Genomic DNA, 14,207 nt, shown 5'->3' with positions numbered 1-14,207 from the left:
GCTCTCCCTGCAACTCTCCAAGATTTTAGCCCAGTAAAGCCTCAGACCCACTGACTACACACCAGCATACCAAATGCTTTCCAATTTAGATGGGCATGGAGTTCCACTGTACATAAAACTAGGAATGTTTTCTGACCCCCCTATATGGGCTTTCCTACATGTCCCTTGCACCCAACACACACAATCCTTCTGTGATGCAGGGGCTGGATTTCACATGATTAACCCCAGACAAGTGCCAGATTTAACACATCTTTGCTTAAACACAGGACCAGTGCTACCATTTAGGCAAACTAGGAGGTTGCCTAGGGTGCCAAGATTTGGAGGCGCCAAAAAGCGGTGCCCCCAATTTTTTTTTACAGCGTTCCTGGGCTGGGCTGCTGGCGGCACGCTGACACGTGCAGCTCAGACTCCCTCTCCCAGCGCAGTGGCCACTCCACTTCTCCCGCCTCCCAGGCTTGCGGCGCCAATCAGCTGTTTGGCGCCGCAAGCCTGGGAGGGGAGGAGAATTAGAGCAGGGGCGGCATGCTCGGGGAGGGGGCATAGGAGAGGTGAGGTGGGGTGGGGAGCCCTGCGGTAGCTCCCCCCCCCCCGAGNGGGAGGGGGGGGGGGGCGGGGGCGGGGCGGGGGGGGGGGGGGGGGGGGGGGGCGCAAGGTGGAAGTTTCGCCTAGGGTACGAAACTTCCTTGCACCGGCCCTGCTTAAACAACAGAGCTTGAACAATAGTGTAGTGTGCAGTCAATGCCTGCAGTATCCTCAGTCTCAGATTACTGAAAAAGCATCACTGTTAATCCTTCACCACCATTAGAGGAGTGATAAATAAGTTGGACAATATAAATTCAGCTGTAATGTACTGAAACACTGACATCTTGTGGCAATTGAGAGACATCTCACAAAATTCATAGCACTTCAGCAAATAGTTTAAAGAAAAGCCCCCATAGCATTGATATAGTCAATAACATGAAATTCATCAGTTTCACTTCATAGGAGTTAATCTAACCGTTTTCTGCACTTTTACCCACTTGTGTTTACAACAGTCCCAAGTTTCACTTTGAGTTTCAGGTTCAAAGAAAGAAAGGAAGGAAGAAACTCATTTGAAACCATCAAGTTTCCATAGTTTCAACACAAAACCAGGAGAAACACTCACATTCCTCATGGTGCAGAAATATCCATTGGCCCAGCTTTTCTCAGAAGCATTGTGAGCTTTCCAACAATCCTAGCAGGGCTGGTTTATGGGGTCCTAGGGCAAAATCTGAAATGGAGGCCCCCCAACCCTTCTAAAAAGGCTGACAACCACCCCCTGGCACATAAGCTCCTACACCCAGCCCTCCACCAGGAGCCTCAGCACTCCAGGGACCTCCCCTGCCATCCCCTCCAGGAGCCCCTGCCTCCCCAGCCCACTCCTTACCTTACCCCTCCCTGCTGGTGAGACTTGCCTTCTGGTGTTGGGTCCATCCTGCTTCCCAGTCAGTCCCCACTGCTGAGAGAGCCACCATGGTTTTGGTAGCCAGCAGATGAACACCTGGCATGTGGCACACTGCATGCAGGGGCCGGTTCACCTATAGTGGCATTGCAAGCCTGTGTACCAGATCTCAGCAACACTCACTCAATTTTGTCCCAGCTGTCCCCCACCCTCTGTCATGACCAAGGGGCATCTGGGCCAAACCTGAGCGGTGCTGCAACCCTGAGTGCCAGGTTGCAATGCCACCCACTACAGTTTACCCCAGCTGCTCTGCATCATTTGTTCCATGGATTTGGGGTGCTTCTCAAACAAGCGAGGCCCTCCATCCCCCGGGTGACCCTGAATCCTCAGTTTTGAGTTCATAACAAAGTCAAAACCTGGTGACTTTTTGTAGTTTCAGTTCTTGTTGCAAACATTTCACATGGTTCCGACAGCAAACACAGCTTTAGGTTGGTTAAGGGTATGTCTACACCATTAAACACCTGCAGCTGACCATGTCAGCTGACTTGGGCTCCTGGGGCTCAGGCTACCTGGCTGTTTAATTATAGTATAGACATTTAGACTCGGGCTCTGGGACCCTGTGAGTCAGCTGACCTGGGTCAGCCACGAGTGTTTAATTGTAGTGTAGATATATCCTAAAATGTTCCCTATTCTACCTGGGTCAGATTTTCTGAGATACTGGGCACTCCCCATCCACTGACTTCAGTTGGAGTTTTGGCTGCTCAGCCCTTCTGAAAATCAGGGGTATACAGTATCATATCAATTTTATTGAAATCATTGAGTCTATTCATGGGATGATTGGGTCATATGTGATTTCATCCTTATTTACTAAGTATATAGCAGCATGTATATATACCAAAAGGAGGGCATTCTGCGGCTTCAGACATAAAGTGGTTAAGCTGTATAAGTTCACAGAAAACCATAAAGTTTCCCTTTGGTTTCAAAATACTGGCTGACCTTGTATTACTACACAAATTTGCAAAAAGAACAGGAGTACTTGTGGCACCTTAGAGACTAACAAATTTATTAGAGCATAAGCTTTCGTGGGCTACAGCCCACTTCTTCGGATGCATATAGAATGGAACATATATTGAGGAGATATATATACACACATACAGAGAGCATGAACAGGTGGGCGTTGTCTTACCAACTCTGAGAGGCCAATTAAGTATATTGATATAAAACTGCCTTGTACCAGTGCAGTTTATTCCCTTGCCTGGCTGGGAATAAAGCTGTATCAGTATAAGCACTGTATAACTGCAGCCATATTGGGGAGGGGGAGGTTGTACTGCTTTATATATACTGGTGTAGTTTAAAGCAATACAACTTTTTATGTAGAGAAGCCCTAAGGGAACCCAGATTGGTAGAATTTATACACTGAAGAGAATGGAAGAAGCAGCAAGTAACAGCAGTTCATTCTCACCTCTGAATTTGACCTGTATAAACCTTAGTCCTTCAGCTCATCTTGGTCAGTTGTTAACCTAGCAGGTACCATTTAGACACTCTCAGCATTAAGAGACGTAGTCTAACACAACTTAATTTGAGTCAAAGTATATTTCTGACATTCCTCCAATTTGTCCAGGACGGACTGTCCCTTCTTCCTATCTGTTTCCTAAACTACATTCCTGACACTTTCTCTGCAACACTGAACAGTGCTTGAGTGGACCTTGAAAAAACGAACACCCCAGGAGTTTATTCTCAATGCACCAGATTCTAGGTATTATTTCAGCAAGAAACATACTTACTGGAGAAATACTCCTCACTGCTGTATCCTGCAGGAGCTTTAATGTTTTCAAAAGCTGTAACTCTACGGTGCTGTGATTTGAACAACAGGCCCCAAGGTGTTCGGAGGAAGCAGTGAAGGGAAAGGCCCACTGAAAGCAGCAATGATGGCAGCAGACACAATGACAGCTGTGACCGCACTGGGCAGACTGGGCACCCAATGTTTCATGGTAGAATGATCTGTATTTCCCATGAAGCCCAGTGTCTAGGGAGACTGATTTTGTGAGATGACCACGTCTACAAAATGGAGGGAGAAGATTTGGGTCAGGCCACCAATTTCTTGTTTTTATTCCAATTGGGTCAGTTTGAATCGAAGCTTCTCTTGTCTCCTTTAGACTTTCCTTCAAAATACCCAGTTCTGAAGTAATTACTGGCTCACCCTCAGAGCATTGGGACCCTATGGATTTAATTTCTAAAGACTGGCCTTTGCCAAGGCCTTCACTCAGGGAAACTTTTTGCACAGTGGACACCAGCCTTGAAGACATCTGAACAGTAACAGACTTAGAGAGATTAGTGTGTATTTCAGCGTTTTGGACAGAATCATTCTTCTCCGTTTTGTTGGCTTCTGATATTTTACCCAAACAGCAAGTCTCTGTGCTTCCCTGGGAACTAAATTCAGATCTGCAGTAAGCAGAAAAATTAGCCACTTGTAAAGAACTGCTTGAAATAACCTTGCTTTCGTTTTGTACTTGTGAGACCTGCCATTGGGTCTCTGGTGTCCCTGTTTCACAAGAGCGGCTTATACTGTGTATATCAATGTCCGGTTTGCAAAACTGCTGACCACTTGTGGCCTTGGTGACTGGAGCCAGGGTATCAACTTTACTGAAAATCTCCTTATCACATTGCTTTCCTTTTACATATCCTGTAATACCTTCCTGGATATTTTCCTTAAGTACTTTCCCAGCATCCTCCTCAGTCAAAGGTCCCTCTCTTGCCTCTTGTTTGGCACAGCCTCCACTGCCAGTGAAGTCAATGGGAGTTGTGCCATTCTCTTCAGCGTGAGATGGAGCTGGAGTTTTGGGTACTGAACCAAAGTATAAATGACAGTCAGGTTCTGGGGTGACAATATCTCTCACATCCTGATTACCAGCCTGAAAACATGGAGTTTGCTGTGGTATGCAGCTCTCCTCTTTCTCCAATTGCCCTCTTCCAATTTTAATCTCCTGCTTATTCGCATTGTACACCATTTCTTTGACAAAACCCTCTGATTGATCACTGAAGACTTGATGTAGACCATCTTCCACAGTTAGTGAGAGGGCGGTCTTTTCCCTCTGGTCCTTGTGTTCTCTATCTGGACTAGACACCCTTGGAATGTTCTTGCAATCTGCAGTGGAGGTGTTAGCAACAGGGTCCTTTGGCTTTTGATGAAAATCCTGGTGTGACACAGCGAGAGCTGTTCTATGTGGCAGAGCTACTTTTTGGTCATGGGTATCACAGCTGAGGTTCAGGTGTCCTGGAAAAGGTGGATTCTGCAAGGAAAATGAGAGGACGTTAAGAATATAATATTGCAATGCCATGGACTAGTTTGATGAGATGGATAATGGGACTTTATCTTGAAGAATTTTTAAATACAAAAGGAACTCTTTTGTTTGGTACGTGGTTAAGGGCCGATTGTGGTCAGTTGGTCCCTGGGTGGTCAAGAGAGCAGAATGAGATTTCTCCTCCTAAATGTTGTATCAATTCCACACAAAACCCTTGTTTTCACTGGGGAAAAAAAGGTGTGTTCATAATTCAAGTTAACATTCTTGTGAAAACAAGGTGGTCTGTAGTTTTCGTATGAGTTAGCAGGCTGAGCAAAAGACTAGACACTTCATTGTGAAGACAAGACCAACAGGGCCAATCAAATTTTCAACCCTTGCACCTCACGCCTACTGAAGTCTGCACTATATGGGCCTGATTCACAGCTTATTGAAGTAAATAAAAAGACTTTTGTTGACTTAATAAAAAATAAATAAAACTAATTAATTATCCCATCTCCTAGAACTGGAAGGGACCTTGAAAGGTCATCAAGTCCAGCCCCCTGCCTTCACTAGCAGGACCAAGTACTGATTTTGCTCCAGATCCCTAAGTGGCCCCCTCAAGGATTGAACTCACAACCCTAAGTTTAGCAGGCCAATGCTCAAACCACTGAGCTATCCCTCCCCCCACAAAGCAGTTTATCAGTATGGCAGAATCAGAAGCATATAGTTTAACTGTTTTTTGTTTTCCCCAGGGTTGGAAGGGACCTCAGGAGGTCATCTAGTCCAACCCCCTGCTCAAAGCAGGACCAATCCCCAGACAGATTTTTGCCCCAAATCCCTTAATGGCCCCCTCAAGGATTGAGCTCACAACCCTAAGTTTAGCAGGCCAATGCTCAAACCACTAAGCTATTCCTCCCCCAGGACTTCACTGAGCTTTGGCACAGGGAGTAATGTCACTTTCCACCCGCTATTTTGAATTCTCATTAGATGTTCTAGTTACATCTTACTGCAAGTCTTTGAATATAGGGGATTTGGAAACCTCAAATTGTGCTACTGCCTAGATAACGTTATGTTGAGAGATGCTAATGGCTGCCATTAAGGAGCTTTTTGATCCAAAAACAAACTTGTTAAAGACAGGTGTGCCAAGCACTCATTTTCAGGCTCAGTGGCTCCTTTATCTGCAAGCAGTGGAGGCTACTGTTCAGTGCACTAGGCCACATGGCAGGTCAGAACTAAGTTGTACGGTCAGTGGGTCTTCCTTGGATACAAACAGAGGAGCTAGAATATTGATTGCAGCTGAGTGTAGGCTGGAGGCAGAAAGCAAGAGAAGCTGTTGCAAATGTGGCCCTAAGGGGATGCAGAGAGACAGAGCTTCATAGGCTATGAGCTTGATGGAGATTCACATTGAGCTATTTCTGAGCGAGGAGATGGCCTGCTGTTTCTCCTGTGTTCAGGGAAGACTTTCTGTAGCTCTTTTGTAAATAAACTAGTTTACACCAAAGAATATACCTGACTCACATCATCTCTTCCTAACAGATACAACCCAGCAAAGCCCTAAATGTTGGCTGACCACTTGAGCCAAAGGGGCAACAATACAATACAGTAAGATAGGATATAAGTAGCCAAAGTGGAATAGTTCTACAAGATATAATTTTGGACCTTGCATACTTTTCCACTGGGGTAGAAAGTTTTTTTTGCCTATGAAAACTCCCTGTTTTCCCCACAGGGAATCTCAGGGAAATTCCATCCCTGTGTATTGCTTTTGTTTTTCATGAACCTGATAACTTTTGGGTATTAGTTTTGCTCAAACTTTTCATTAATCTCATTGAAGAATATCAGCAGCAGTTTACTTGTAAAGGTAAGGGCTCCGGTGGTTCCTCCAGAAATCCACTGCTGTCAGACTGGCAGCTGTTTGTTCTTGTCACCAGCACTTCTGCAGGGAGAAAAGTAGGGGAGAGAAGAAAGAGATTCAACAGCAAGCCAGGATAAAAATCAGTAAATGCTTCCCACTAGATCCTGCAGTGGATGGACTTTAAATGTTCGTTCCTGTGCTAAGTATATTCCTGGTCCTAGGAGTATTGCTCTGAATCCGATTATATATCTACAACTAGAATGAACTACAAAGTGAGCCCAGCGTGGCTGTAAATACCAGGGCAGGCATCAATTTAACCACAGGTATAATCACCACCTGTAAGTTCCATTTTACATATGTGTAAAACAAATGTCATCATCTGAACATTCGACATAAACCAATGTAAATAGTCAATAAACCACTTGTCCTATTGCTTTGTTATTTCACTTGCTAAAATTGTTGACTTTTGACTGTCTCAATGTGAAATTGCAGAACAACTAACTGTAGTCTGTAACCTATCATTTAAATCAGCTTCTGTACCAGATGACTGGAGGATAGCTAATGTGACGCCAATTTTTAAACAGGGCTCCAGAGATGATCCCGGCAATTACAGGCCTGTAAGCCTGACTTCAGTACCGGGCAAACTGGTTGAAACTATAATAAAGAACAATATTGTCAGACATATAGATGAACATAATTTGTTGAGGAAGAGTCAACATGATTTTAGTAAAGGGAAATCATGCCTCACCAATCTACTAGAATTCTTTGAGGGGGTCAACAAGCAGGTGGACCAAGGGGATCCAGTGGATATAGTGTACTTAGATTTTCAGAAAGCCTTTGACAAGGTCCCTCACCAAAGGCTCTTATGCAAAGTAAACTGCCACAGGATAAGAGGGAAGGTGCTCTCATGGATTGGTAACTGGTTAAGATAGGAAACAGGGTAGGTATAAATGGTCAGTTTTCAGAGTGGAGAGAGATAAATACTGGTGTCCCCCAGGGGTCTGTTCTGGGACCAGTCCATATTCATAAATGATCTGGAAAAACGGGTAAACAGTGAGATAACAAAATTTGCAGATGATACAAAATTACTAAAGATAGTTAAGACCCAGGCAGACTGCAAAGAGCTACAAAAGGATCTCTCAAAACTGGGTGACTGGGCAACAAAATGGCAGATGAAATTTAATGTTGATCGATGTAAAGTAATGCACATTGGAAAGATAATCCCAACTATACATATAAAATGATGGGGTCTAAATTAGCTGTTACCACTCAAGAAAGAGATCTTGGAGTCATTGTGGATAGTTTTCTGAAACATCCACTCAATATGCAGCAGCAGTCAAAAAAGCGAACAGAACGCTGAGAATAATTAAGAAAGGGATAGATAATAGGACAGAAAATATCATGTTGCCTCTATATAAATCTGTGGTACACCCACATCTTGAATACTGTGTGCAGATATGATCACCCCATCTCAAAAAAGATATATTAGAATTGGAAAAGGTTCAGAAAAGAGCAACAAAAATGATTAGGGTATGGAACGGCTTCCATATGAGGAGAGATTAATAAGACTCTTTTCAGCTTGGAAAAGAGATGGCTAAGGGGAGATGATTGAGGTCTATATAATCATGACTGCTATAGAGAAAATAGATATGGAAGTGTTGTTTACTACTTCTCATAACACAAAAACTAGGGGTCAGCAAATGAAATTAATTGGCAGAAGGTTTAAAACAAATAAAAGGAAGTATTTTTTTACACAACGCACAGTCAACCTGTGGAACTCCTTGCCAGAGGATGTTGTGAAGGCCAAAACCATAACAGGGTTCAAAAAAGAACTAGATAAATTCATGGAGAATAGGTCCATCAAAGGCTATTAGCCAGGATGGGCAGGAATGGTGTCCCTAGCCTCTGTTTGCCAGAAGCTGGGAATGAGCGAAAGGGGATGGATCACTTGATGATTACCTGTTCTGTTAATTCCCTCTGGGGCACTGGCCACTGTCAAAAGACAGGATACTGGGCTAGATGGACCCTTGGTCTGACCCAGTAGGGTCATTCTTATGTTCTTATTCTTAGGTCAAAGTAGGATTGCATGCCAAGGCAGAATGGGGTTCCCAGGAGTGGAGTCATTCTGGACTTACTCCAGGCAACAATTTGGCTCCAGCCTCCCAACAGCTACATAATCCTCCCTTCTGTCTAACACAACACTTCCCACAACCTGTGGAAATCAACCATTTTCATCCCATTGCATGTGAAGCTAGTTACCTAAGGGTTAATTCAAAAGACAGGACAAGAACAATCAATAGTCATTTGTGTGCATTAAGAAACATAAAAAGCAGAACACAAAAGGATGCTTTCACCAAATAGCCTACAATGAAATGTGTTACATATATTCCATTTTGACGTTTGAACTAATAAAGGGTGGAAAACATTTGTAAATGAAGGCAACTGTAAAATCAAGACCAGACCATTGGTTAAATATTACAAATTCATAAACTGTAGTATCTGTCTTTTTGTCACCGGCACATAAACTGTCAATTCAGCAATTGTTGCCTCATTTTTGATGGGAATTGCCGGCTTGTATCCTGCACAATCAATAATTTGCATCAAGATTGCTCCAAAATTTCTGTTTTATGAATGGTCTCAAAATCACAGTTCAACTTCTCCCATGAAAAAAATATTCCACCACATCTCTAAACTTTTTTTTACAAGATGTTTCAATTACCCTTTGCACCTTAGCCAGCTGCTGCTGACAATGTATCCTGCTGTCCTACATCCATTCACATTTATCAATAAAGAAACAAAAGCAGAGCATAATTTTTAAATGTAGTAATTTTTCAGTTGGTCTATTCCCAATCTGCATTAGACTCAAACTGATGTCCTATATGAGAAAGATTCCACATCTCAGATAGGGTCAGTCTACTGTAAGTTTGGAAATTCACACTGCTGTTAGAAGAACGTATTAGTTACCTGTATTTGTTTGGGAGTGGTGGTGATTAAGATGTTTATTCTTCTCCTGTTGCATGTGGGTTTTATAGGCAACTCATTGCTATTGGGAGTTACATGGTGGAATCTTCTGAAAATTAATAGAAGACTAGACTTTTTAGCCCCCCCCCATCTACTAAGTTTGTTGTAACCATGTCATCACACTCTTGTATGACCCAATTTCCAACAGATTGCATTGAGTTGCATCCACACAGCACTTTTCCACAACGCAGCCATCAAATACTCAATCATGTTTGCACATCACCACTTACTTTGCCACCTACCCTTGTTTGTATCCATGAAAAATCTAAAAGTCCCTGAAAGGCATGCACACGAGACGCACCAGCCAGATGTGAAGCATCTTAATGCACAAGAGGAGGATGGAAGACTGGTTGAGCTGTCTACAGATCGAAGTACAGCATTACAACCTAGCTACAGAAAGACAACGATTTGCCTCCCTAGACTGTAGGCAAGAGTTACACATGCCTACCTGCCATGATTTCCAACAATGTATTAACTATGTTGGATGTGGCGACAGAGCCAACCACGTCACTAAGTGGTTACAAACTGTACTATAGACAAAGTATTAATGTCCATTTTGTGTTCAGATTCTGTTTTCTACTGTTTTGTAGTTTATTTAAATAAATTTAGGACTGTGGTTTGAAAGCACCCATGGCTTGTTTAGGACAGAATGGGGCACAGGGAGGAAAGAACTGCATGTTCAGGTAAGGTTACATCAAATCACTGAAGTGACAATGACATACTGATTGCAGAAGTTCTATAAGTAAAGACAGAAAATTTTGAAAAGATGAGACTTTCTCTCTTGTTGGTCAGCTACTCAGGTTTTTCTTTGCTTTTATTCAGGCCAATATCTCTTTTTTTTCAGTGACAGTCTGCCTATGACAAGACTACGTAAAATCTGAATACGAAACTCAGGGTACGGGCTCAAGGTGAGGACGGACTTTTTTCCAAACCATTTTAACTTACACATCATGCATTTGGGAGAACTGGGACGCATTATTGTTTTGGGGAAGAGGGGTTGCTTTGCAGTCTGTGGGCTTGATAAAAGGTGAAAAAAAAAGTTAGAATCATAGAACCATAGGGCTAGAAGGGACCGCAAGGGTCACCTCTGCCAAGATGCAGGATTTGTTGTGTCTAAAAACCATCCAAGACAGATAACTATACAGCCTCCTTTTGAAAACTTCCAGTGAAGGAACTTCCATGGCTTCCCTAGGTGGTCTGTTCCATTGTTCTACTGTTCTTACATTTTTCCTTAGATTTAATCTAAATTTGTTGTGCTGTAGTTTGAACCCATTGCCTCTTGTACCGCCCTCTGTGGCAAGAGAACAAACTTTTCTCCATCTTTCTTATGGCAGCCTTTCAAGTATTTCAAGACTGCTATCATGTCCACCCTCAATCTCCTCTTTTCCAAACTAAACATACCCAGTTCCTTCAGCCTTTGCTCACATGGCTGCATTCCATCTCTTTAATCATCTTTGTCACCCACCTCTGGATCCTTTCCTGTTTCTCTACATCCTTTCTATACCTTGGTGACCAAAATTCGACACAATACTCCTGCTCAGGCCTAACCAGTATCGAGTAGAGTGGTACTATCACCTCCCGTGACTTGCAGGCTATGCTTCTGTTAATGTAACCTAAAATTGCATTTGCTTTAAGTAGCTATTATGAGGTAGCTGACTCCATGTGAAACATCACTTAGCACTTACTGTAGACATAGTTTAACACCTTTACACTTGAGTGAGCAGTTGGAGGGCATCCACCCTTTGGTCCCTGTACTGTGGGTCAACTCTAGGCATATGCATCACTTCAATTCCACTTCAACCTTCAAAACAGGGCTGATAAGTGAGCCCTCAGTTGAGGATATGCCTTATGCTGGCTCTCTGCACAGCAGTGGATTTTACTTCCTATGAACACTGTGGTAACTAACTTTCTTGCCAGTGATAACTGTAAAAGTATTTAGTGGCTACCACTGTAAGCAAGCTGTTAGCGTTTCAATAAATTCTCTTTTATTATATATAATAATGCTGGCCTACACTAGGACACTGACACTTTGATAGCCCCTTAAATCAGAATTACTCAGTACACCAGGTTTCTCTCAAGCATACAGATTCAGTATTCAAGATAGTTTGGCCCACTCCACATTAGCAGCTAAACTTTCTCAACAATGGTTGAAGGTCACCCAAAGGGCACAAGTTGTTGCCGGCAATGGTCATTCTCCTAGGGCTGGGCTACACTAAAGCTGTAAGTTGACCTAAGTTATGCTACTTCAGTTAGATAAGTTACGTAACTGAAGTCAATGTAACTTAGGTCGATTTACACTGGTGTCAACACCGCACTGTGTTGATGGCACATGCTCTCCCGCTGACTTACCTTACGCAACTCGGGGAGCTAGAGTACAGATGTCAATGAGAGAGTGCTCTGCCATCGACTTAGTTTGTCTTCACCAGACCCACTAAAATCGACACCGCTGCATCAATTGCAGCAGTGGCGATTTAGGCATAAGTATAGACAAGCCCCTAGTGTACAGAGACTCCCAAACCTGCAGAGATTTTCAGCATGTATGCAGAGCTTAAAGGGGAGCTAAAGTGTGTTTCGAAGAGGAGCTCGAGAGGAGACCTTTTCTGAGTTATGAATTAACAATTACAACTCAGAGAATTGTGCAGAGAACACATCTGGCCATAGTAGAAAGGGGAACTCTGAAAATCTCCCCCAAAGATGCTAGAAAGCCTTGGCTCTTAGCCTTACTGTGATAGCTCAGATTAGGATGGTTTTGCTCTTAAATCCCATTTCTGTTCTGCAAGAGTTGTAAATAAAAGTAGATTAGGATAATTTATTAATCCTGTGACTGCTCCACACCTATTTAGTCTCCCATAAGAAAGACTGCTTTCCAGGTCTCAAAGCTCATTAACCACTCAGAGCTACTTTATCAGTTTAATTCAGTCCAATAGTTTCATAAAGAGACTTAATCTCCCCATTTTGGGGGGTGCAGTCGATACAGTACTTTGCAAATTCAGCAATCTCCAGCACATAAGATTAGGGCAAACAGACTGTTTGAAATTATTGTGTCTGTATGTTTACTCCTAATGGAGGAGTACTGTTTTGTGGTTAAAATACATGACCGGGCTCCAGTTCTGAGTTTAGCTGCAAGTTCTGTCACTGGTTCTCTGTTGACCTTGTGCAAGACACTTAACCTCTTTGTGACCTGGTTTCTAATCTGAAAAACCGAGTGAATATTTAACGTACCTCAAACGGATGTTGTGTTTAATAATGCAAATAATGCCGGGTGAATGCAGCAAAGAAGTATCCAGTACTATTCACATGAATTTTAAAATAAATTCGCTTGGGCCATGACCACAACTCGTTTGTCTTTCATGAGCATTTGAATACTTAAGGTTTATTGGCACAGATATTCATAATTTTCAAAGCTGGATGAATGAGTATTTGAAGAAACTGAATTTTAAATTCACACATGTAAAAATGCACATCGAAGTGCTCACCTGCTCATCCAGTCACAAAAGAGAAACAATACCAGGTGACTTATCTGCCCAACAACAAGTAAGCAATGTGGCTCAAATTGTAAATATGTGTGATCAACCTACACAGAGTACATTTTTCTAAAAAATATCCAGCACGTATATTTGAATAATAAATACATTCCGAGAAACAGAGATCATGGCTATTTTGTAAGGCGGGGGGGAAAGGCTGAAGGAGTCATTCTGAATTATTCATTCAGCTTTATTTGGAAGGCACTTTGCAGTCTTTCACACAAAACTCTCAAGGTCTTTGCATAATTATAAATCATGACTTTCTCCTCCTTTAGGCCCGATTCAGCAGGATACTTAAGCATATGCCTAACTCTAAGGGTATGTCTACACTTACCGGAGGGTCCGGCGGCAGACAACCGATGTTCTGGGATCGATTTATCGCGTCTGGTTAAGACGCGATAGATCACTCCCGGAAGTGCTCGCCGTCGACGCCGGTACTCCAGCTCGGCGAGAGGAGTACGCGGCATCGACGGGGGAGCCTCCCTGCCGCGTCTGGACCCACGGTAAGTTCAGACTAAGGTACTTCGAATTCAGCTACGTTATTAACGTAGCTGAATTTGCGTACCTTAGTCCAAAGTGGGGGCTTAGTGGGGACCAGGCCTAAGCAGTGAGTAGTCCCAGTGCAACTATGGTAAGCTACCACTGTGATGAGACTCAGGTCTCCTGCAGCTATTACATGATGGTGGTGGATCTTGAATGGAAACATTTGATTACAGATTGGATGTTCTCGTTTCTAAAAATGTTATATAAAAAACCAAACAAGCATGAAAACAAATTAGAGTGACTTGTAAAAAATCAGAGCTCAGGTTTTAAACTGACTTTAGGTGCCTAATGTAGGCACTTAAATCCATATATAGGTCACTTTTATTAAGAAGCCTATCTTCAAAGGTTCCAAATATCAAAACTCTAACAGAAGAAATTGGGCATAGGCACTGACTCCATGGGTGCTCTGGGGCTGGAGCACCCACGGGGAAAAATGGTGGGTGCTGAGCACCCACTGGCAGCCCCCTGATCAGCTCCCCCCCCCACGATCCCCAGCGCCTCCCGCCTGCCACGATCAGCTGTTTCACGGTGTTCAGGAGGCTCTGGGGGGTGGGGGAGGAGGTAGG

At 43.2% G+C, this 14,207-nt stretch overlaps 1 protein-coding gene across 4 annotated transcripts in view; it reads right to left on the bottom strand.

Annotated features, from left to right (window-relative positions):
• ITPRID1 (ITPR interacting domain containing 1) overlaps window positions 1–14,207 on the bottom strand; it is a 67,650-nt gene that overhangs the window by 11,197 nt on the left and 42,246 nt on the right. For all 4 annotated transcript variants that reach the window (XM_034761128.1, XM_034761130.1, XM_034761131.1 and 1 more), the window contains 2 exons: window positions 6,552–6,634; window positions 3,205–4,710 (listed from right to left, as the gene is read on the bottom strand). In XM_034761128.1, coding sequence (XP_034617019.1) covers window positions 3,205–4,710; window positions 6,552–6,634 — 1,589 coding nt within the window. The remainder of the gene's footprint in view (window positions 1–3,204; window positions 4,711–6,551; window positions 6,635–14,207) is intronic.

The sequence above is a fragment of the Trachemys scripta genome, chromosome 2, assembly GCF_013100865.1.
Source record: "Trachemys scripta elegans isolate TJP31775 chromosome 2, CAS_Tse_1.0, whole genome shotgun sequence".
NCBI lineage: Eukaryota > Metazoa > Chordata > Testudines > Emydidae > Trachemys > Trachemys scripta.
Note: the sequence above shows the minus strand (reverse complement) of the source record. Positions and strands in the feature narration are given on the sequence as shown.